This window comes from Silene latifolia, chromosome 1, assembly GCF_048544455.1.
Source record: "Silene latifolia isolate original U9 population chromosome 1, ASM4854445v1, whole genome shotgun sequence".
Classification (NCBI taxonomy): domain Eukaryota; kingdom Viridiplantae; phylum Streptophyta; class Magnoliopsida; order Caryophyllales; family Caryophyllaceae; genus Silene; species Silene latifolia.
The window spans coordinates 8,995,374-9,021,773 of record NC_133526.1 but is presented as its reverse complement, the minus strand read 5'-3'; the positions used below and the strand labels follow the sequence as shown (position 1 = coordinate 9,021,773).

Genomic DNA, 26,400 nt, shown 5'->3' with positions numbered 1-26,400 from the left:
ATCGTCAAGTAATAACTCAAATACTTGTGTTTAATCCTTGGTCGTCATCTACGCGCCATTACGGTCGTTTTGACAGTAATTAGAGTTCATTTGGAGTCCTTGTCAAAAACTGTCTTCATTTTCTAATAAACCATTTAAAATGCCGAGTCAGAATGTTCTGAAATATTCCTGATATTTCTATTCCATAATTTTAATCTTTTCACCTTTTGGCAAAATATATCTCGAAATCTTATTTTAAAATAATAAGAAAGTTGAGATCTACCGCAATTCCATAAATGTAAACGCGAAAATCTTTCTTCCGCAGGAGGAAACTTCTGGGGAAAGGACGTAGCACCTGCTGCGCCTCTTCCCCAACCCTTTTTCTGCATATTTTCATATCTTTTCGAGATTTGTTTCCAAAGTTTCAGTCATACCATAATTCCTCCGTGTGATTAGTATAAATAGGGACCTTTGTTCCCCTTATTTCTCACGCGAGTGTGCGCCTTTCTCTTCTCCCTTTGCATTCTAAGACCGTGCTCTAAGCTTATTGACGTCTACGTACTTGATCAATCGACCACGTAATTAAGCTCGGATCCTTCTGAGTACCAGTCTCGTTGCATGACCGACCAATTTGACCAACTCTACTTCAATTAATCAAATCAATCTAATTTAAATCCTCTAACGAGACACTTTCATCATACATTCGAGTCGAGCAATCACTAATCGTTAACTTAGTTAATCTCGTTTCGTCAAACATGTAAATCCGAGGGTGTAAATCCCATATTTCATTTTTGTATTTTATTATTGTATCGATTAATGTAAGGTTTACGTCAAAAATATGTTTAAAACCGATTTATAAAACCCTTTGTCAAACCTATTTTTACGATTAACGTAAGACAAGAGGCGTCGAGAAGAAACGCGGCAATTGTTGCGCCTCTTAAAGGGTCGACCTGCTGCGCCTCTTCTCGAGGGCGGCAGTTTCGCCTTTCTTCTTCCTCCTTTGTTCTTTGTTAATTCGTCTCTTTTGTTCCGTCTTTTCTTATTTTCTTCATATTTCATTCGCATAATAATTATAAGGGTTTTTTGATAACTTATACCTTGAATAACTCGTTTGTACAAATCTTATACCTAAGATAATTTTCTTTAAAATCTTATACCTAAAATAACATTTTCTTACAAACTTGATACCAAATCTTTAAAAAATGCCTTAAATTGACGATTTTGCCCTTATTAATTTGATGGGTTTTAGTGGTGGTAATCGTGGATGTGTGGATTAATAGGCGGGAAAAGGATGATGGTGTTTAATTAGTAAGGACAAGATCGTCAATTCGGTGCTTTTTTTGAGATTTGGTATCAAGTTTGGAAAAAAATATTATTTTAGGTATAAGATTTTAAGGAAAGTTATCTTAGGTATAAGTTTTAAAAAAGTGAGTTATTCAAGGTATAAGTTATCAAAAAATACATAATTCATAATAGTTTATCGTCTTTAAATCCGACTTAAATCCCTTATAATCAATATTTGCGGGTTTTCGTCATCTTATTCAAACCCGGATGAAGGAACATGGTTTCAATAATAATATACACCTCCATGAATCCAAGATATATGTTCATAAGGACAAATTAAACAAGTGGAGACCATAGTTCGGTCTTCGGATTACATGTGATCGAACGATCTCTGCCCGTGAGAAAAATCAATCAATACATCCCCCTTATACTAAAAGAATAAGAGATCTCTAATATTTTTCCGCCTAAATGAAAACTACTCTACAATTGGGCTTCATTTTGTCATATCTAAAATTGGGCCATAATGTTTAATTTCATATACGGAGTAATAAATATATAATTCTAGCCCATTTAAAAGGAGTAACATTTTTTCAATTTGATTAGACATATTAATAGAATATTCTTATTTTGTTACATAAATGAAATTGTACTGATTATAAGCATGATGTCAAAGCAATATTTTACTATTATTATTATTTTTAAAACTAAACTTGATGGCTACAATAATTACTTAACAGTTATATTACGCTTTTAGTGGATATAATGATATAATAACAATATTTTTTTTTAAAACAAAGTTAACAAAATAGTTCGAGTAAAACTGTCATTCTTATACGGATTAAAAGTTTTGAACTTGCTCTTTTTTACCTTTTAATACAAAACATTACTAATTTAAATTTTATAGCTACAATAATTACTTAACAGTTATATTACGCCTTTAGTGGATATAATGATATAATAACAATATTTTTTTTTAAAAACAAAGTTAACAAAATAGTTCGAGTAAAATTGTCATTCTTATACGGATTAAAAGTTTTGAACTTGCTCTTTTTTACCTTTTAATACAAAACATTACTAATTTAAATGTTATAATTAAGTGTGAACTGGAGTTAAATACTATTAATATAATTATTATTTTCTCTAATATGCCTATCTACAAAACCGCGCATTTGTGCGGGATCTATACTAGTATATATAAAGCAGAAACTTTTAGAGCGATATTAGAGACTCCAACTTTTTTAAAAATCCTAATAAGAGTAGATTTCGAAAAAAAATTAAATAAATAAAATTATTCTAATTAGTGTTTAAAACAGATTTTAATAATATTATTCTAATATAAGTAGAACAAATATATTTTAATAAAATTATCCTAATATAAATAGATTAAAATTATCAAATAGATAATAGAAATTCATAATAGTTCAAGTTATCGCATTTATTTTCCCCCAGTTATGGTCTCATACATTTTTAGTTTGTATTCTCGCATCAAAATTCAAGATGCTGGCGGATAAAAGACGAATTTATTTATTAAAGTGTTATGTTAAGATCATGTAGTGTAATCTTACGTAATTACACGAAGTATAAATTACGATTTCTTCAAAATATAATCACTAAATAATCATTGGAGTGTATGTATAGAAATCATAAGCATAAATGCCTCCATATACATTCAAGTTATCAATACATAAAACATTTCACTAATATGTATATGTTACTATTTTTGTTTAGCTAATTGACTTTCTATAAGAATGTGAAGATCATTAGATGGAGGAATAAAACCGAGAAAAATTGAAGTAGAATTTAGGGGATTAAACAACTCAAAGCTTTTGTGTAACAATGGAACAACTCATAGTGTTATTCATATGATGAATGGAAGATCGGTTCTAGACTCACGCATTAGTAGTATCACTTAATTTCATCTACTACAAAATTTCATATATATCACCAGCATATATCCAAGTAATTTAAACATTACGAAATAGTAGGTACTACACACTCAAAATACACTATGTAACTAATTATATGGTATATTAATGTCAATACACATTATTCATTTACTATATCTCATATTTCATTATAAAAATTAACTGAAACCTAAAAAACGAGCTGAAAAGATAACTGAAAATTCGGAACCAATCAGTTATTCGATTAGATAAAAACTGCTTTTTAAACTAACCGAAAGATAGCTTTTTTTGATAATATGGCATAAAAAGACATAGTAAGTACTCCATATCTATACTAAATAATTAAAAGGCTAGGCAAAAGCAATAAATTTAATTCCACATGTCACTAGCAATTAATTTAATTCCACATAGGATTAGTAATCAATTTACTTTCTATACATTTTAATTATCTATTTAATTTATTTACTAATTAACAAGTCAAAAAGATGAGGAGACAAAGGAGTAGCAAAAAAAAATGAAAAAAAAAAGTAGTCACTACTACAAATCCAGGCAACTACAACGCCCCTTTAACAACGAATATTCATGAAAATCACAATAAACGTTGTAGAATGCATGGCGCGAATTTTACTAAAATCAATTACAACGGGTATGGTTATAAAAACCGTTGTTATTAGTTTTAACAACGGGTCACACATTAACAACCGTTGTTAATAATTTGGCGCAAAATTGGCGCAAAGTTAGTGAAAAGTAATAACAACGGTTATTTTTGAAACCCGTTGTTAAACCTTATTTAACAACGGGTGTTTTCTACAACCGTTGTTAAAACATATTTCACAACGGTTGTTGTTTAATAACCGTTGTCAATACCTTCCATACTATAAACCACACAAACACAAGTCTGCTGCAGCCACAAAACACAAACCTTAATACACAAACACAAACCCAGCAGCAGCCAAACACAAACACAAAACACACACTTTCTCATCGTCTCTTTCTCTCTTTCTCATCGTCGCTTTATCTTCTCGCCGTCACTGTTGATTTCATCGTCTCTTTACGTACGTTCGTAATTATCGGGTTTGTTTCATCGTCATTATTTTATTGTTCTAATTATTTCATTTCAATGTATGTGTTTTTATCGACCATTAGGTTCCGTTCAAAGATCTGCTAATTATTTCATTTCCATGTATGTGTTTCTAATTATTTCATTTCCATCTTCTTTGGCGTCCTTGAGACGGATCGAGCATGTTTTAGCGATTAGGGTTTGGAGAATATATTGAGATAATGGAAATGCATGTTAGTTGAGATAATGCAATGTATTTATACTAATGTGTGGGTTGAGTTGTTTTTTAATTAATATATATGTTAGGAAGTTGTGCCATATATGTTAGGAAGTTGTGCCATAATCAGATCTTGATGATGACTGATAGATCTATGGAGTTGAAAAAATGGAAGCAAATCAAACAAGCATAACTCAACACTTTCAAAATGATCATTTCATTTAATTTTAAACCAAATACATTACAAAGCAATTATCGAAATCAAAAGATGTATAATAAGCGGAACAACCCCGGTTAAGCGTAAAAACGCTTCTCAACCGCCACCAATCACGCCACTCTGGTATACCGCTAACTTCGGGTCATTGGCTTCATATTTTGCAATAACAGATTAAATATATGCAAGGACACGACTTGCATGTGGAGATAAGGTTGGAAGAGTACAACTCAACATATCTCGGGGCTGACCAAGTTGCGAGTATCGGCCGACGAGGGTATGAAGATGATGATGATGATGAGGCTTTGTTGACAAGCCGGATTGCTTCACGCCTCTTAATCCAATAATTCCGTTGATGTTCAAGGGATGCTTTGATTAATGGGTGTTGATCGGCGGAAAGCCCGGCGAGAACCTTCCCATCATCTTCAATCGTTTGTGTAAGCCATTCTTCGTTGTTGATAAAATTAGGGTTCGTTGCCATGTTGTTTCAATTAATGAATGTTAGTAAAGGATGCTTTAATATGTTAGTAAAGGATGCTTTAATATTTATAGCTAGTAATATTTAATTTTTTTTTTTTTTTTTTAAGAACAAACAACAACGGTTATTTATAAATAACCCGTTGTTATAACTTTCCCCCAAAATTGAGTCACACTTTCCACAACGGGTTTTTATACTTAAAACCGTTGTTAATATTTTTTACAACGGTTTCCTTAAGAAAACCAACCGTTGTTAAAACCTTTACAACGGACGCTTTAACAACGTCCGCTTTTTTATATAACAACGGTTTTTGACCGTTGTTATAGGTGTATATCTGTAGTAGTGAGTGTATTATTCACATTTCACTCAACCTCATCCAATTTCACTTCTAATTCCACTGACACCAAAATACCAACTTCATTCCCTTACTACTATCTATCTACTATCTATCTATCTATATATATATATATATATATATATATATATATATATATATATATATATATATATATATATATATATATATATATATATATATATATTTACTTAAAAGACTACATAAACCATTTAATTTTATTAATCCATAAAATATTATATTATTATTGATTATAGTTAAAAGGGTAAAGTTAAAAAAAAGGCTACCTAAACCATTTAATTTTATTTCAAATGACATTTTATAATACATTACTTCGTACGATCTATAACTATATCTATACAATATTGTTAAAAGGCTTCTAAAAGCATTACATTTAATTCCATGTGGCATACTCATTAAATTTTATTCTATGTTGCATTTTCATCATTTTTAAATTTGTATTGATTAATAAATTTACTAAAATTTCTTACAAAAGTGACATCATATATTTTGTAACATATAAGTTAAAGTAAATCAAACTAAAAGACTTTTAAAAGCATTAAATTTAATTCCATGTGGCATAGTCATTAAATTTCAATCTATGTTGCATTTTTATAATTTTTAAATTTGTATTGATTATTAAATTTACAAAAATTTCTCACAAAAGTGTCATCATATATTTGGTAACATATAAGTTAAAATAAATAAAGGAATATTATCATTATTCTTAAATTAATTGTATACATTAAATATTTCTTGAGTTAAAAAAAATTCAAAAGTGATGCGATTTATACAAATTCACTTACAAATTTCATAATTGTAACATATAAGCTAAACCAAATCGAAGGATATTAGCATTATTCTTAAATTAATTTTATACATTAAATATTTTACGAGTTAAAAAAATTCAAAAGTAATGAAATTTATACAAATTCACAAATAAAATTTAACATTTTAATTAAAGTTTTTGTAATAAAACCTGTTAATGAATTGATTAAAAGTTCTTCATACTTATTTTTCTAATTTATAAATTTGATTAAGTGTTTGTTGGAAGTGTGGTATTTTTTTTTTTATAAATTGTTATACTTTACTTTCCTAAAATTAAAACCTTTTTAATTAAAAATAAAAATAATTTTATAGTTTAATAACATTCCTAAAAGTAAAAGTACGACATTTTACTTCAACTACTATTTAAAAACAAAGCAATTGAAAAACTATGACATTTTTCACATTAGTCCAACTTACTTATTATGTGAAAAACTATTCACGCGTCTAAAAACAAGGCAATTGAACACCCACAATTTTCATTAATCTTTTTCCTAATTAATTTACCTCTTAAGGTTCTCATAATCAATTATCTTATTTATTTAATACTCATAACTCACAAAATAAATGAAAAGAAATATGAAAAATGAGAATCAATGGTTGTATAATCTTATTTAATAATACTCATAACTCACAAAATAAATGAAAAGTAAAATGAAAAGTTTAAAGCTAATGGTTGTATAATGTATATAAAACTAATAGTTTCCATTCACTAATCCTCCGTTTAATATTCATTGATCATAAATGTTCAAATTACATACTATATTTCATTGTTGAATAGTATATTTGGTTATGGTGAGTATGAACGTATGGTATATAAAAATGAATTAACATCTCTTATATGAAATTGTTATTGTTGTTGTTTTGTAGTATGATAAAGTATTTTAATTTTTTATGTTATTCGTTCTTATGAATCGTTTGCTTTATATTGGAATTTATATTTTTCATCTGGATTAATTTAAATGGGCTACGTGTGAGAATATTTCGATTCTTCTGTTAAATCTTCGTCATGTAATCATGTTGATGTTTTCTCTTTGATCAATAAAACATGTGTATCAACTCTACAACATCATCAAAGGCACGTGAATGTAGATATGGTAGAGCCTCATGCAAGTAGTTTGAAGAAAGAAGATAATCAAAAGGCACGAGACTAAGGCGAAAACTAAAGATAAAACTTAAGGTATAAACTAATAAATCATTATGTATCGTTTTATTAGTAGATAAAGACAAAAAAATGTACTTTGTGTCAAATGACAATGAGTTGTAAAGTTTGTATAACAAATTTTGGATAACTATTTTGTTCATATTAGGGTAATTTTTTTTCACTTTCTCATATTTAATTTCGTAGATCAAACTATTTATGTTTCAAACAAAATGTGGAATTATTGTCTTGTACTACTATACTACTATATCTTGATTTGTGCAAGAATTTGTTGTACATTTAGTTTAATTAAACATTATTATTCACTTTTGAGTATTAAGAAGCAAATCTAAATTTTAGTAAGAAAACTTATATTTATCCCGTGCATTGCACAGGTAACAAAACGAATATACAATCAAGAGGCTACCTAAATAATTTAATTTTAATTCACATGACATTTTTATAATCCATTCATTCATAAATTATTATCCTTATTATTACTATTATTATTACTTTTACTATTACTATTACTATTACTATTACTATTACTATTACTATTACTATTACTATTACTATTACTATTACTATTACTATTATTATTATTATTATTATTATTATTATTATTATTATTATTATTATTATTATTATTATTATTATTATTATTATTATTATCTATACAATAACATAAAAATGATATTTTGAGCAATTCCTTAAGCATCAAGTGACATCATCTTACTCTAACTAAGTGATCATTTAAGAACCTTTATAAATTTTCTAACATAAATATGCACTAAATTTTTCATAACCACTAATGTAACTAAAAAGACAAAAAAAATAAAAAAGATAAATATGCACTAAATTTTTCATAACTACATGAGTAATGATTTTGGTAACTATAAAGACAAAATATAAAAATTGGTTAAATAAATGACTATGTAAGAACCTTAAAAAACTCTCTAAGAAAATATGCATTAAATTGTTCATTACTCCATTATCGTTAATGATCTTGGCAACTAAAAAGACAAAAAATAAAAATTGGTTAAATTAACTCATTAAAATGATGTTTACATCAACTCATTATAATTCATTAAAGTTTAATTTCAATAACTCTCATTATCATTAGCACTAGGAGGGTTTATTTAGATCAATTATAACCGATAGCTCAAGAGATATCAATAAAAGTCATATAATCCAAGATTATAAATAAGACCACAAAAGGCGGGGGGACTTCCATTCACCAATAATTTTTTATTTGCATACTTTTGTTTAGTCTTTTACACTCTATTTAATTGGATTCTAATTTATTTTTGTTTATTTTCAGAGTTACTTACCAAGGATCTAAACGTGAAATGTCGAGGTATAAACAATTAATATTTTATTCTTTTTTACTTTTATTTCACATATATCAAGTATTTTTGTTAGTTTAAGTAAGTTTAATTTAGTGGTTACAATGCTCGAATATTAAAATGGAATACTAACTTAGTGGTTCTCGTTAAGACAGATCAAACCATCATACAGATTTAGGAGTTTTGGTGTCATTCCTCATTACATAGTTTTGACTCATATCACAAAATTTCAAAATACCCTAATTATAATATATCTCCAAGTAAAAAAGAAAGTACAGAAAAAGACGAAAAACACTTTCACGAACATAACACCAAAAACAAAACAACAAAAAAAAGTCAAACCCGTGATTTTCACGGGTCACAAAACTAGTTTAATATTATATATTGAAGTATTAAAAAAAAAACAGGTAGCTTATTTCTCACATGCTTCGCTTATTTTAGTAAATAATTTATCCACCAAATAGTTACAACAAAAAAAGATAAATGAAATTTTGGTCGATAAATTTAAGCTTATTTGTTTGAAACAAACCCTAAATATGAGATTTTTAATTTCATGATCTCTTGACCTTCATAATATCAAATTAATTTCTTTTTGATAATTTTTTTGGCTCATGTTGACTTACTTTTGAACCTATTGATAGGACTTAATCTCATGTTCCATTTTTAATTTTACAAACTTGAGTAATAAAATAAATAGCTATTGGTTCAGAATAAATATTAGCAATGAGACATTGTAACACAAAGTACGTATATATCATAATCATGAGAAATAGAATAAATTGGTTCAAAATATGTAGCGTTCCATATAAGAAAATTATTAACTCTTCAATAAGAAAAAATAAATTTGATCAAAAAGAAAATCTATCACAATTGTCCAATTATATCTCTTTTGTCTTGGATGCAGCGAATATTAATAAAGTTTCAGACTCAAAGTAAATTTTAAATCATATCAACCATGGGTCACTATGGGTGTTAGCTAGACATCGGTAAATAAAATATCAGAAATATTTGAAAATTATAGAATAAGCGAGAATATAACATTTATATGGAACAAAATATTTTAAGATCTACACAAGTTGATCTATGGTTTTGAAATTTTTTACTTATGATAACTAAGGGGATGTAATTTTTCAAATTTATATGGGTATGAGAAAGCCTACATTCGTTATGTCCCCTCGCCCGTATGACATCCTTGATTTTAGTCCCGTTAGACTTTGAGAGCAAAATTCATTATCTTTTAGGAATTTCACACAAAATGTATGTCATCCTCTTCGCCATGATCCTATGTATTGCTTTTGCAGAGTCGTCAATACATTAGTTTGACCATGATTTTTAACATATTAATGGTCAAAGTTATAAACGATGTTTGACCCTTGAGAAGCAATGGGGAAAATGTTTATTAAGAAGGAAAGAGAGTATATATGATGAATTTTTAACATAACTCATAATGGTATGTTCTACCAAGTGTGGTATGTCGGTTATATTGTTGAGGAACATCAATGTAACACTACGGATCTTCTTTGGAGCCTACTCGACCGAGTAGAGCCTACTCGGCCGAGTAGTGCTCTTAGTGCGTGTTATTTCGGTTCTGCCGAGGAATACTCGGCCGAGTATAGTGAATACTCGACCGAGTATTGGACACTCGGCCGAGTGTTGTTGCACTCGACCGAGTGTCCGGTTTGGCGAAGTTATATTTTGACGGTTTGATTAAAGAGTGATTAGGGTATTTTATATTTCCGCGTCAGTTTCTAATATCACTTTTCACAGCATTATCATTTCTACGTTACCCTAATCATACCCAAATCATTCCCTAATCCCTTCATTGAGCATTTCGTAGCATATTTGTGTGGATAGTTGCGGAGATTCTTGCGTATAAGTTCTTGTTGCATTGTTGGTAAGTTCTATCTTTGCAATTATTGCATCTTTGTGGGTTACTGTACATTTATATGGGAAGGGAATGTCGGGAATTGTACAAAGTGTAATTGTGTTGTGTGATCATTGTATAGGAGAAGACTTCGTAGAGGAGCCTTTTTGATTGTCCGTGCTTGCATCTTCTTTGTGATTGCTAAGGTAGGGTTTCCCTACTCGGTTCTTGTGCTTTACATAACATGTTGTTGTAATTATCGTTGTCTGTTGATCATCGTAGTATGGAGATTGTTTGACAAGTATTGGTGTGAGGGGATTGAGATGACAAGTAATGTCATGTGATTGTGATTATGGTGGAGTCACTTGCGGGAGTGGCTTCACACCCTAGTTCGCCCTCCGTGGAACCCGCCACGGGAGGGGATGTGCACATTAAGGGACGGGGATCGTTGTCGCTCGTTGAGGAGCTGGACTAGGTGGGATCGGCTGCGGTCACTCACTGGCGGCGAGGATTACATTGCGATGGGTAATCGGCGGGGCTACACACTTTAGTGTGTAGTCGGTTACTATGTGAGATTGGGTGATTGGGAGTTGATGATGATCAGACGAGTATTGCATTTGTTTGTCTTGTTTGTTGCATAAATCGACCCGTTGTTGTTTGTGGAATCTGCGGTGATCCATTCGGGGATGGTGAGCAGGCTTGACAGGTTTTGCTAGTGAGAGCTTGGGGATTATCTTGGGAGAATTGCCACCACGAGTCATAGCATCACTGTCTGAGTCCTAGCGAGTTTTTCTTTTATTATTAAGACTTTGAAGTTGTATTTCATTAGACAGTATTTGGTTTTGGATATTGTAAACTTTGCATTTTACATTACTTTAATAAATGTGCTCAGTTCAGACGCTTTTGATATGTACTAACCTCGGGCAACCGAGATGGTAACGCACTCTCATGGTAGGGTAGTCCTGGTAAGGCACCTTGGTATGAGGGGGTGTTACAAAGTGGTATCAGAGCCGAAGATTCCGGCACCTAAACAAATGAATTTAATGAACCTAGGGAGTCTAACTAAAATGAACCCGGGGAGAGTTGTTTGGAGCTACCGCAAAGACTCAGGAGACGTCCCGGAGTCGCACATTGGCCCTTACTAACTCGAGCCGGTAACTTGGGGAAAGTGTGATGAGGACTAGGCCTTGTATGTGCACGTATGTGAAGATGCATGTTGGTAAAAGTCGATAGTTGTATATATGTGTGATGAAATTCTTAACTGTTGTGATGGGAGAAGTAATTGATGAAACGGGTTGTGATTTCAACGTTGGATTTAGCGTATGTGCAAATTGGATGTTGATATGGTTACAATATGGTGTTAAAGTTTTAATATATGCATTACATGCCGACGTGATTATAACATGGTTTTAAAATCCTTAAGTATTTGCTGCGGAATAGTGAGCATGATAGGGGAATCGTAATCTGTAAATCTTTTTATAGCGTAACTCGGCCGAGCAGGGTAGGCACTCGACCAAGTATGGAGTACTCGGCCGAGTAGCCAAAACTCGACCGAGTGTTGTTTGATAAGAAGTAGCAATTGCTACTGTTTGTGATTACTCGACCGAGTATGAGCGTGTACTCGACCGAGTATAGGCCACTCGGCCGAGTGTGTTTACACTCGACCGAGTGTTCTTTTTGGTGTTTCGGCGTTTGTCTCTGGAGTCGATACTCGACCGAGTATCTGCAAAGGTACTAGACCGAGTTATCTATACTCGACCGAGTATGATGTACACTCGGCCGAGTGTTCTTATGGCGGAGGGATGTTAAATTTTGAGCATGTGTTTACGTTTCTTTCTTTCTTATCAGCTCAAAATGCCGCCCAAAAGAACTCCCGCGCAGATCCAAGCTTCAGAGATGTCTCTTGAGGAAGTTGCTCGCATGATTGAGCAGCAAGAGGCTCTCCTTGAAGCTCTCAAAAATGTGGGAAAAGGAAACGAGAAGACGATGGATGCAACCCAGCTTAGCATCAACATTGCTCGTTTCCACCCTCCCACATATGACGGGGTAGGTGAACCAAAGCTGCTCGAGAAGTGGCACCGTGAGATTGAAGCTCTCATGGAAATGGTTAAGTGCCCCGAGGATATGATTGTTGAGCAGGTAGTGTACTACCTAAGAGGAGAAGCTGCAGTTTGGTGGCAGAACGTCAAGGATGATGCTAGAGCTTACTATCAGGAGGAAGGGGCTATCCCGTGGTCTGGGTTGAAGAGTGCTATGAGGGAACAGTTTGTGCCGGAGCATATCCGACACAAGATGAGATCTGACTTTGAATCTTTCACTATGTCTGAGGAGATGACGGTCACTGATTACTATCATCGGTTTATGGAGCTATCTCGTTATGTGGAAGATTTGCAACTCGGACAAAGAGGTTTGGCTCTCCGATTTGAGAGGGGTTTGTCTGCTAAGATCGTGAGCCGTATGCCGGCTGGGGTTGCTACGACCTCAAGGAAGTGTATCGAGAGCGGGTCAAGTGAGAGAATGGTGGATCTCTCAAGGGAGATCGAGGAGAGGATCTACGGAGAAGAGGAAGGTGATAAGCGGGAACAACAATCAGCCAACCAACAAGAAAGGGAATTTCAATCATTCCAAGGCTTTCTCTAGTGGAGCTGGTTTCTCTGGAGGTTCTCGTGGTTGGGGAAAGAATGGAGGTCGGGCTGTGAGTGACAACACCAACCTTACGTGTTTCAACTGTGGTGGTATAGGCCACAAAAGGCGGGAATGCACGAGCTACAAGCCCGGCAATGGTTCAGGAGCTCGATCAGGAAATTTCTCTCAGGGGCCGACTCAGAGTTATGCTAGTAACCGACCGGGAGGTTCGTGGAGCAATAGAGGTGGACAGGGTAACCAGGGCGGTTACAACCGCAGTGGTGGTGGATCTTACCAGCGCCAGAATAACAGTGTCACCCAGGATTCGGCAGCTAAGCCTAGTACCTCCAACGCTTGATTCGGGGTGGAGGACGGAAGAATAGTGGAAAGCTCTTCATGATGGATAAGCGGGAAGCACAGGATGATGCTCATGTAGTTCAGGTACCTTTGATGCGTGTCATTTATATGATGTTTTACATCTCTTTTTACACGCATTTCAGAGCTCATTTGTTTAGTTTATGCTACATTTCTCCCTATTTCCGTCTACTTCCGTATTTTGTACTTTATTGCAGAAATGTGAAGAATTCGACGGGAAATCAAGCCAAATCCGCCCCCGAGTAATCTGCATTACAAATGACGTGAAGGAATTGCTTAAGGAACGAGCTTGGTGCGCAATCCAAGGCCCAAAAGACAAGTCCACGAGTTAAAAGAAGTCAATTAGCAGCTCAGCCAGTCGATCGACTAGACCCATCAGTCGATCGACCAATGCTCGGGATCCAGAAGCCACTGTTGCTGAGGAGCAGTCGATCGACCAACCTGATTAGTCGATCGACCAGATTTCTTTACAGGCACGAGAATTGGAAAGTCGTGAATCTCAAAGCCCGTGAGTTTTAGGTTTTAGAAATAAGTTGTGGCGTTTATTGCTATATAACGTAACACCAACATCTAGTTTTAGCATGAGAGAATACATTAAGTTTCACATCACAATAGTTTAGTTTATATTCCGAGTAATTAGGGTTTGATAGATCGACTTTAGCATTGGAATTTCTGCCTTTGTTCTAAATCTTTCTCTCGGAATTCTCGGTACTTATTCTGCCCTAATCTTAGTTTATTGCTTCGCTTTCATTGTAGTGTAGAATTGATAGTTAGTGTTCCCAAGCCAGTTATCGTTTCATCATCATTGTTATTTATTTTAAGTATGAATTCCGTAATTGTCATGAGTTTTATTGTTGTTTTTACCTTCATCATGAGTAGCTAATTCTCTAGTGCTAGGATGTAGGAGATTTATGGCATAGGCGGCATTAGATTTAACACGGACTGAACCCGCGTGTCAGTCGATCGACTGACATTGTTGGTCGATCGACTGACCTTGTAAGGTTATCCTTCGTTTTAATTGGTTTTAATCTCGTATTTAACAAATCGAATGCATGCGACCAGTTAGATACCTATTTTGTGACCGACCCATTAGATCGAAAGATAGGGTAGGTTATTTGACCATCGATTAAATCGACTAAACGGTGCTAAGATCGAGAGATAGGTATAGTTTATACCATTAGTCGCTTTTCAGGACGAAAGTTAGTATTAGTGACATTAGGGACCTATAGCGAGATCGAGAGATGCTATTTGTTAGGAGTGGACCGAGAGGACCTCTTATTTCCCGCCTTACCTGTGTTTGATTCAGACCGACTTAGTTTCTTTTGCATGAAGCTATATTGACCCGATCATCCTAGTACCCTTCTTTTATTTGTTTAAATCTTTCACTTAGTTTACTACTTTTGCTTTCTTTTAGCTATAGACCAATTTAAACCAACCCCCATAATTGTTACCTTTGACTGATCATAAAACAACTAGAATTTACAACTGCCTCCTTGCGGATCGACCCTGTTACCACTAGCCTAGGTTAGTCTTAATAGGAGTTTATAAATTTTATCTTTGGTACTCACAACGACGGGTATCAAATTTTGGCGCCGCCATTCGGGAGGCAATAGTCCTAATTTTAGTTGTTTTTATTTTTAGTCTTTCTTAGTTTAAGGAACGTCCGTTCCTTAAACTGTTCTTATATTTTGTTGTAGTTTCCTCTTATGCGCAGGTCCCAGGGTGGTCCATTACTGCCGTTCGATCCAGAGATTGAAAGATCTTTGCACGTTAAGAGGAGATTATTTCAAGAACAACAGCTGGAAGAGCCTAGTTCTCATTCTAGCTTTTACGAGAACGAGCTGTTCGAGGAGAATCCACCATCTTCACCCGTTTCCACATCTTCGGCCGAGACAGTTACTTCTCCAGAAATCTCAGTCATGGCCGAGGAAGCGAGTATAGCTAGCTTTTCTGAGCCGACAGCCGACAATTTATACAAGGGGTTCGAACGGAGAAGCTGTGAAATTTGAACCAAAGCCTGCTTACATTACTATGGTCGAGAGAAACCAGTTTGGGGGAGCTGCAAATGAAGATGCAGCTAAGCACATGGAGACCTTCATTGACTACTGCTGCTCCATTCCCCCACCGGCTGGCGTGACCCAGGATCAAATCAAGGAGACCATGTTCATCTTTTCCCTTCGTGATGCCGCAAGGGAATGGTATAGAGATTTGGACAGGACCGCTCCGGAGATCACGATTGGAATACATTGGCATTGGCGTTCTACAAGAAGTACTTCTCTGCTTCAAGGACGATCGCTATTAGAGCTCAAATCACGGGCTTTAAACAAGGGCCAGATGAGAATTTCCACGAGGCATGGGTCCGATTCAAGAAGTTGGTGCGAACCATACCGCACCATGGGTTTGCAAAGTGGAGTTTGTGCAATCATTTCTACAATGGGTTGTACGATGATCAGAGGGCCATTTTGGATCTGCAGCCCAATGGGAGATTCGCTGAAAATCTGGGAGCAACCAAGGGGTGGAAGATCATTGACGATCTAGCTACCCACAAGGCCGAGTATGGGAATTCGAGAGGGAACCAGAGGAGAGCTGCTGAATCTTCCTCTGTTCTTTGCACTTGAGGCTCTCACCGCGAGATTTGACAAGTATGAGCTAGGAGGAGCCTCTAAGGGTGGGATATACCAAGTCAATCTTTGTGTCGACGGTCCCTTCCTTTGTGAAAGGTGTGGAGTTGAGGGCCATGTCTCGAAGAACCGCGCCCTAGTCCCTTTGAATCTTGTCTTTGCCTTTCAACACTATAGGCAGAACAACACCTACTACGAGCCACGACATCCGAACTTGAGTTGGAGAAGCCAGAATGTTTTGAATCCAACTCAACCTCCGCCACAAAGAAGAAGACCATATATACCTCCGCATCAAAAGCAACAAAGAATACCAAAAGCCTCCTTATGTGCCGCAAGAAAGCAACAATCACAAAATTCTCGAGTTTTCGAGTCAAGAATCTGTTCTTTGAAGGAGTCCCAAGCAAGAGAGGCCGGGATGAAGTTACTTGAGAGCCAAATTGCTCAACTAGCTAGTAAAAGTAACACTCGAGCTCCCGGACACCTACCCACTCAACCCGAACAAAAGGAGACCCTAAATGCCATCACCTTGAGGAGCGGGTCCACCCTTGACGGTCCTGCTATGGTTGAGGATCTTTGTTGGGAAAGATGAGCCGGAAACAAGCCAAGAGAAAGCTTCAACGAACAAATCAAAGAAAAAGGCGTCGCCAGGCATTTCATCGATCGATCGAAGTACCTAGTCGATCGATCAAAACACGGGTTCTGAGGAGCTTCGAATCAGTGCAACCTGATCGATCGATCGAGGAGGGTGGTCGATCGACCAATATCACCTTGATATTGAAGAATTTCGTCCTTTAATGCCAACTAATCTACGAGACCACTTGTTTCAGGGTACCACCGTCCCGAAAATTTTGGGGCAGACCAGTCTTGATGGGTCGATCCGGCTCAAGTTCAACCCAATGACGGTCAATGGGTCTCATTTGAGACGGTCTGAGGAGGGGTCTAGCTTCAACAAGGAAAAGATGCCGGACTTTCAGCCTAAGTCCAAGGACGCCGGCGCGCGCGAATTAGAGGAGAGGGCTAAGGTGCTCCTTACAGCCCCGTATCCGGAGAGACTCGTGCCAACCAAGGAACAGGTATCTTTTAGTAAATTCGAGAAAGTTATTCGTAGCTTAAATGTTCAGGTACCCTTCCTTGAATTAGTTAACCAAGTGCCAGCGTATACTAAGTTTATGAAACAGTTGTTGTCAAAGAAAAAATCGCTTGAACATGTTCATACTGTTGCATTAACTAAAGAGTCTTGCTCCTACTTGTCTCACACTGCGCCCCATAAGTTAGAAGACCCGGCGCAGTTTTCCGTCCTGTAGCATAGGTACCTTTTCTATCGAAAAGGCTTTATGTGATTTAGGAGCTAGCATAAGCGTAATGCCTTTGAGTCTAGCTAGGAAGCTTAAACTGACCAGGTTTGCTATTACTGAGATGACAGTCCAGATGGCTGACCGATCTGCGGTCGAGCCCATAGGAGTCCTAGAGGACATACCCGTCCAGATAGGGAAGTTTTTCTTCCCTGTCGACTTTGTTGTCCTTGATATGCCTGAGGATGACCATATTCCGATCATCTTGGGTAGGCCATTTCTGCACACTGCTGGTGCAGTCATCGATGTCGGTCTAGGCACTTTGACTTTCAAAGTGGGAAAGCACTCCATTGTTTTTGCCCAGCCGGCTAAGAAAAAGGATCCCATGTGGCCTGTCACTTGTAACACGGTTTCTGAAAAGAAATCGTACTTTGTGCTCCCTGAACTACCTGTCCCTATTACTACTGCTGTGTTAACCCCTCCGCCCCGGATTGGGAGCAAGAAGGAGGAAGAATTTGTTGTTTTAAATAATGCAGGAGCTGGTTTGGGGAAGGAAGAATCGTTGGATGCTCCAGCTGCGACAAAGCCTATCATTCAAAGAGGAGGTCTTGGATGCCTGAGCTATGGGAGCGATGAAGAAGTAGGAGATGAGCCAGCCAAGGTGAGACGGTCTGATTTGGATCTTGACGATTCCAAGGAAGTCCTCGATTGGGGAGATGACGAAGCTGATCAGCTGAGTTCTCCGTCTGTCGAAGCTATGAAGGGTGCAACTGATAAGATGAGCACCATTGAAGCTACCTCTAGTAGCCAGAAGCCGACGAAGTGGGCCATACCGTGGTCCTTTTTGATCAACTATTAATTGATCGAGTTCGTTATAAACTTCATTTTATTGCTTTCGAACTATTTTCTATTGCTTTTGTGTGCGCGAAAACTTCGCATTTATTTTGTTTTGTTAGGATTTTTAAGTACTTTAGACTTCTTCCGGGTTTTGCGCAATTTTGGGCGCATATTATTGTGCTTTTGCAGGTATTTAGAGCTTATTAGCTCAAATCATTGAGCAATTACGAAGAAATAAGACACTGCAGCAGTGTTTTCAGTCGATCGACTGGCATCATTGGTCGATCGACTGATCTGCGGTTTCCAGGAGCTTCTGTTCCTGTTCACTTGGTCGATCGACTGAGTGAAGTGGTCGATCGACCACTGCTGCTGCTGCATTCGTTTACGACCTTTCCCCTGCTGTGTTTGGTCGATATGCGGACCTAAGGGAGCACTCTTATCGGTAGCACTGCTGGCTACTGAAACCTCCTAGCTCACGCTGGCTTGGGGAGGTTTCCCTTGCTGCGCTTAAAGTCCTGTGAGTTCCCAAGTCTTTACTTTATGTCATTGTGTTTTTATTTCCCTTTTCTCGCAAATTCCCATTTCTCTTTGCTTTCATTACATGATTTTGCACAATGGGGACATTGTGCGATTTGGTTTGGGGAAGGGTTTTGCGTCGCATATCATTTGCTTGCATTCACGTTTACATTTTGTTTTGCATTGTTTATTCCATTTCATCCATATATACAAAATTCCAAAAAAAAAAATTGAAAAATTTCAAAAATTTCCATAAAATGCACGTTTATTTTAGCATATAGGTCGAGTCGGAACGGTAGTATTTCTAGGATGATATTGCATTTTGCACCTGTTTTGCCTGAGCCTTGCTTAATTAACATGTTATTAGTAGAATCGTAAATGCATATCTACGAGTTTTCGTTGAATTATTTGCTGAACTCTAGACTTGACTTTGATAATTTGGCAAGCTACATCATATTTCTGAGGTTTAGAGCTTATAACCGGTGTCATTCATGACCGGTTTATCTAGGATTGTGAGTAGTTACTCCTTATGAGACATGTTTCCTTAATTTGCATAATTATGAATTTGATCTACTTAATACCTGTATGCATTCGGTTTGTGGTCTGTCGACACATGTGGTAGAGGTTTTCTTTTCTCATTTTACCCATAAGCTCCACACTGCCAAAAATATCCTTTTTGTCCCATTTGCTACATACTACATATAGCCTACCTCTGTCAAGCTAGTAGTCTGGTTTTTGGGATTGTTATTCGTTTTTGGTAGCCATTGCTCTTTTGAGATGAAGTTGGGAAGATGAAAAGAAGAAAAGAAAAATGAAAAAGATGAAAAAAATGATTCGAAAAACAAAAAAGAGTTCTGTACTGTTCAAGGCAGTCGATCGACTGCCCAATATAGTCGATCGACTAAGTTCGTGAAAGAAAAAGAAAAAAAAAAGAAAAGGTCAATTCGCATACTTTAATCCTTATCTCTTGGCGATTTTTGCTCCCATGTTTTATTCTTATTTTATGGGGAGTTAGTTGATTATTTTTACATCTGGAGATTGTGAGTTTTGTGCTTGTTATAGCACCGTTTCGTTTGACATTGAGCAAGAAGTTGGATGTTGTCACTCGGTTCCGTTTTGGTACTAGCTTGATCACCTGTACCTCCACTTTACCATGATATGTTTTGCCTCTTCTTACCCATACCTCACATATCCCATATATACCTCGGCATGTGTCATTGGTCATCTGTTTGGTTGGAATGCGTATGTACGGTCGTAGAGGTCATTTTCATACTTCATTCTTTGGCATGTTTTCATAGGTCGCAGTTAGGTGAGAGTCTGTACAAAATTTACTTCTTTCTATCTTACATATATATCACCTGCGCTTATTGAGTGATTTGAGTGACCGGTGAGAGTCCAGTTTGATAAGTCTTTACAGTCAACGGTTCAGCAGCCTTTTAACGACTTTATAATTCGTTTGCATGATTCACATTACTAATTGATTGTTGGTTGTGCATTAAACTGGTTCAGGCTCTACAGTTTGCATTTCGCTCTGAGATTGAACTCGTTCCATTAGGTCATTAGATCGAGTCTAGTTCTTGCTTGGGGACAAGCAAGGTTTGGTTTGGGGAGATTTGATGCGTGTCATTTATATGATGTTTTACATCTCTTTTTACACGCATTTCAGAGCTCATTTGTTTAGTTTATGCTACATTTCTCCCTATTTCCGTCTACTTCCGTATTTTGTACTTTATTGCAGAAATGTGAAGAATTCGACGGGAAATCAAGCCAAATCCGCCCCCGAGTAATCTGCATTACAAATGACGTGAAGGAATTGCTTAAGGAACGAGCTTGGTGCGCAATCCAAGGCCCAAAAGACAAGTCCACGAGTTAAAAGAAGTCAATTAGCAGCTCAGCCAGTCGATCGACTAGACCCATCAGTCGATCGACCAATGCTCGGGATCCAGAAGCCACTGTTGCTGAGGAGCAGTCGATCGACCAGCCTGATTAGTCGATCGACCAGATTTCTTTACCAGACGAGAATTGGAAAGTCGTGAATCTCAAAGCCCGTGAGTTTTAGGTTTTAGAAATAAGTTGTGGCATTTATTGCTATATAACGTAACACCAACATCTAGTTTTAGCATGAGAGAATACATTAAGTTTCACATCACAATAGTTTAGTTTATATTCCGAGTAATTAGGGTTTGATAGATCGACTTTAGCATTGGAATTTCTGCCTTTGTTCTAAATCTTTCCTCTGGAATTCTCGGTACTTATTCTGCCCTAATCTTAGTTTATTGCTTCGCTTTCATTGTAGTGTAGAATTGATAGTTAGTGTTCCCAAGCCAGTTATCGTTTCATCATCATTGTTATTTATTTTAAGTATGAATTCCGTAATTGTCATGAGTTTTATTGTTGTTTTTACCTTCATCATGAGTAGCTAATTCTCTAGTGCTAGGATGTAGGAGATTTATGGCATAGGCGGCATTAGATTTAACACGGATGAACGGCTGTGTCGATCGATCGATCGACATTGTTGGTCGATCGACTGACCTTGTAAGGTTATCCTTCGTTTTAATTGGTTTCAATCTCGTATTTAACAAATCGAATGCATGCGACCAGTTAGATACCTATTTTGTGACCGACCCATTAGATCGAAAGATAGGGTAGGTTATTTGACCATCGATTAAATCGACTAAACTGTGCTAAGATCGAGAGATAGGTATAGTTTAGACCATTAGTCGCTTTTCAGGACGAAAGTTAGTATTAGTGACATTAGGGACCTATAGCGAGATCGAGAGATGCTATTTGTTAGGAGTGGACCGAGAGGACCTCTTATTTCCCGCCTTACCTGTGTTTGATTCAGACCGACTTAGTTTGCTGCCGCCGAAGCTATATTGACCCGATCATCCTAGTACCCTTCTTTTATTTGTTTAAATCTTTCACTTACTTTACTACTTTTGCTTTCTTTTAGCTATAGACCAATTTAAACCAACCCCCATAATTGTTACCTTTGACTGATCATAAAACAACTAGAATTTACAACTGCCTCCTTGCGGATCGACCCTGTTACCACTAGCCTAGGTTAGTCTTAATAGGAGTTTATAAATTTTATCTTTGGTACTCACAACGACGGGTATCAACCTTTCTTGTTAATAATGTACCGTCCTTTGTTTTGTTTGATTCCGGGGCTACACATTCTTTTGTGTCTAAAAGTCATGCTGTGTCTATGGGTTTGGGCAAGTTTGAGGTTGTAAAAGATGATGTGTTCATACCTTCGGGGGAGTCTGTGTCGTGTCTCAAGTTATATAAGGGTATATTTGTAACACCCCCTCATACCAAGGTACCTTACCAAGGACTACCCTAACATGAAAGGCTGTTACCATCTCGGTTTCCCGAGGTTAGTATATCAAAGTTACAATTTCCAAACAACATTTATCAAAGTATATAAGTTAAAGATTACATTATCTCAGACCAACTCAAAATAAACGTACAAGGTCTCGATACAAATGAAATCCAAGACATCTAAACTCATAACAACGGAAGCTAGACTTGACGTGGTGACTCCCCATGACTGTCCCATAGCTAAACATCTGCATTACCTGTCACAATCTGCTCACCATCCCCGAATGGATCACCGCAGGTTTTACAAAACAACAACACGGGGTCAGTACTACTCAATCAATACAAGACAACAACAATACAACCAGCTGATCATCGATCTCACACAGTAACCGACTACACACCGAAGTGTGTAGCCCTGCCAGATTACCCATCGCAACAGGTAATCCTCGCCGCCAGTGGGTGACCGCAGCCCATCCCCACCTAGTCCAGCTCATCAACGAGCGACTAACAATCCCTGTCCCTTAATGTGCACATCCCCTCCCGTGGCGGGTTCCACGGAGGGCGAACTAGGGTGTGAAGCCACTCCCGCAAGTGACTCCACCACAATCACAATCACATGACATCACAGCCATCTCAATCCGCTCATACCAACATCGTCACAACAATCCCCATACTCCGATGATCAGCAAATAACAACAATTACAACAAGCACAATCTCAAATCAATTGACAGTAAACTGAGTAGGGAAACCCTACCTTAGCAATCAACAGTGGGAAAGGACTTGAACACTCAGAAAGGCTCCTCTACGAAGTCTTCTCCTATAACATAATCATATCACACAATTACACATTGCACAATCCCCATATTTCCCCAATTCCGTAAAACACACAAAAGAACCCCAACGAATACAAACAACATAGAATAACACTTACCAACAGTAGGATGAGGAAATGTACGTAAGGACTCCGAAGGTTTCGCAATCAACAAAGCAAAGGGGTGATTAAGGAGTAATTAGGGAGAGATTAGGGTTACGTAAGAATGATGAAGTAGAAATGATATTTTGAAAACTGACGCGGATATAAAATAAATCTTAAACGCTCCCTAATCAAACCGTCGAAATAACACTTCGCCAAACCGGACACTCGGTCGAGTAAGTGTATACTCGGCCGAGTGTCCCATACTCGGTCGAGTGTTCACTTTACTCGGCCGAGTGTTCCTCGGCAGAACCAAAACAATACACAACCTCAAAGACTACTCGGCCGAGTAGGTTCTTCTACTCGGTCGAGTAGTCACCAAGGAAAATCCGTAGGTTACAATCTTCCCCTTAAAAAGAACTTCGTCCCGAAGTTCACACTCTACTATAAAATAAAGCACAACACTACGCCACAAGGCTACACCAACCACATATAACAACACCAAGGAACTATACAAGTCACCACAAAAATCATTATCCCGAGTCAAAGCAAAACAACAAACAAAACGAAACACGACCGCAAAGTTCCAACCCAACCTATAAAACATGGACACTTAACACCAACTCCACAAACTACTCTTCCTTCCACAACATGGCTCACGATATCGTCTCAACTATAGCATAGGCTCTCAATACTGACTCCATAACATTACTTCCATAACACTCAATAGCACTCAATCCACAAAAGAAGATCAATCATCAAAACGGAATGTTACATTCTATCATCCTTAAAACGAACTTCGTCCTCGAAGTTTACTCAAACACATAAACATCATCTTCCAATGTCAAAACTATTAGACTCATAATCATTATCATTCACTGTCAACACTGTTGAAATATTCTCTCATTGCTAAACATCGAACTACAACAAGCACGGTCATGACCTTTAATAAAATCAACACAAATATCCGTCCTTTATACTACACCAACACTCTACTTCCAATTATACTACCATATGCACAACCATCAAAATCTCTTTTATCGCATCCTACTCCTCTTAAGATAAATGTTACGTCCTCGTAACTCACTAATACTAGATCCTTCGTTATACCTCTCATTATCTTCATCACCACCACATGTCAAAGATAACCACTTATAATCTGAACAGTCGCCATGCATATATCTTAGGCTCTCTTACTTAAACAACTCTCATCCTTCAATTCACTCGTCACACCCCCTAACCTATACCTCAAAATCCTTAACTTAACCCAAAACTTCAACTCTTCCACATTACCGCAACATGACATATATCTTTATATAAACTATATAAAACTCATATCACCAAAAGCATAATTCACACTCCACACTTGTTACGTACACTCACACTAGATCCTCAAGTTCTTTTCTTTCATTACCGCAAAACTCATACATAACCTAACATGACACTAATTCCCAATATCCCGCACTCACTATCTCAACAAAAGATTATGAACCACTTGTCGCTTTCAGGATCATTACAACACATATTCCACGAATCACTTGCCATGACTATGACTACCGATGCCTCATCTTAAAACAAGATAAAATTATCAGAATAACTTCTCACAACTGTGTCCCATCAACAGAATATCACTATACCATGACAACAACGAAAACATATACAACTCTCTTTCACATCATACTCTACCCTCATTCCCAAACTGAAACTGGTAAGAAACATCAACAAAACAAAACAACAGTCTTTATGTTCAACCAAAACTCACAAGGAACAAAGAAAGAAACAAAACAACAATCTATGTTTAACTGGTATGCACTTACGAAAACTCGTATTATAGTCATCTCACCTACTCCACCACAACCGGTGACAACATCGCAACATTGCCACCAACAGCCGCACCACAGTGCGAAAATACCCGCATCACAACAGTAAGTACCGTGCCATACACAATCCCATAAACACTGACTCAATATAACATCTTGGACAACAAACTTACTCAAAACTGCTTTACCAGATCACAACACCATACATAATACGGAATAAATAGACAAGAATCTCATGCATACCATCCATACTTTTCATGGATTAAACCTATATCATGAATACACATGCAAGTATAACCAGTCTTGTCAGACCACCCAAACTATCACCTTTTTTTTTATCATCATTCCATTAAGTTACCGTATCCAACATATATTGCAAACATTCATATAACAACTTTATGACTATCACACCATACCGCATCTCGTGAGGTCACAACCTCACACAAACATTTACATACTCCTAAGACCCATAATCACATCCAAATAGCCAATCCTGATTACGTAAGTTACCACTTGACAATGAATACCTCTTATCCGGACTTAACTCAGGTGCCCTTCATAACATATCTTCTTTTACACACAATTATCACCACCCGGCGAACGTAGCCATATCATCTGTACCCAACTACTAACGAATACCTCATATATCCATACCTTAAATCCTCACAACCAAACATTAATCACCTTCACAAAATCAACCTCATTAGAACAACTAACTTCCCCAAAATAACATCATCCTCAACCACTAGTGACAATACTATGACACCAACATTTTTCATGTGACTACTCTCTTACTATCACTTCTTAATATAACAATCCTTTTCCTCCCTTTGGTTCTCATCCCAAACGACAAACATCAAATATATCAACAAAAATCACCTCAACACTATTTCCAATTTCATCTGTAATCGTATCGTCACCCGACTCACCACCAAAATCTCATATCGTGCAAATTCTTTACCCAACTTTTGCTTTCTTTAATTCCTCGAAACTCATGATTATCATGTTGTCCTGGAACTTCTATATAACTGTAACTCAAATCCTCATGATAGTATCATACATCTCTACGATTCCTTACTTTTATATCATATATCCTCAGTGAACATGTTCCTAGTTTTACTCCCCTATTCTTTTCTTTTACCCTCGACAAACTCCCTTAATGATTCAACTCTTCATTATTTCTGTCTAACTCTTAAGTGCTCCGGTTACCTTCACATTGCTCCAAACTCAATCCCCATTATTTTATGTCGATATCATCTCACTCTTTCTTACCATGGGTCTTCTCTCATTATACTATAACTCCCAATTGTCACTAATCTATCCATAAAATCAACGTTTAAAGTTCAAACAATTGCATCTCCCTTTTTACATCACTAGGAAACCAAAATTCATCTCATAACGTTAGCTGC

The 26,400-nt window shown here is 36.6% G+C and overlaps 1 protein-coding gene across 1 annotated transcript in view; it reads right to left on the bottom strand.

Moving 5' to 3' along the window:
- Positions 1-22,351: 22,351 nt before the first annotated feature.
- The window catches only part of LOC141633350 (uncharacterized), a 114,325-nt gene continuing 110,276 nt past the window's right edge, over positions 22,352-26,400 (bottom strand). Inside the window, exon 6 of the mRNA XM_074445864.1 lies at positions 22,352-23,075. Within this exon, the coding sequence (XP_074301965.1) occupies positions 23,061-23,075 (15 nt within the window). The 3' untranslated portion in view covers positions 22,352-23,060. The remainder of the gene's footprint in view (positions 23,076-26,400) is intronic.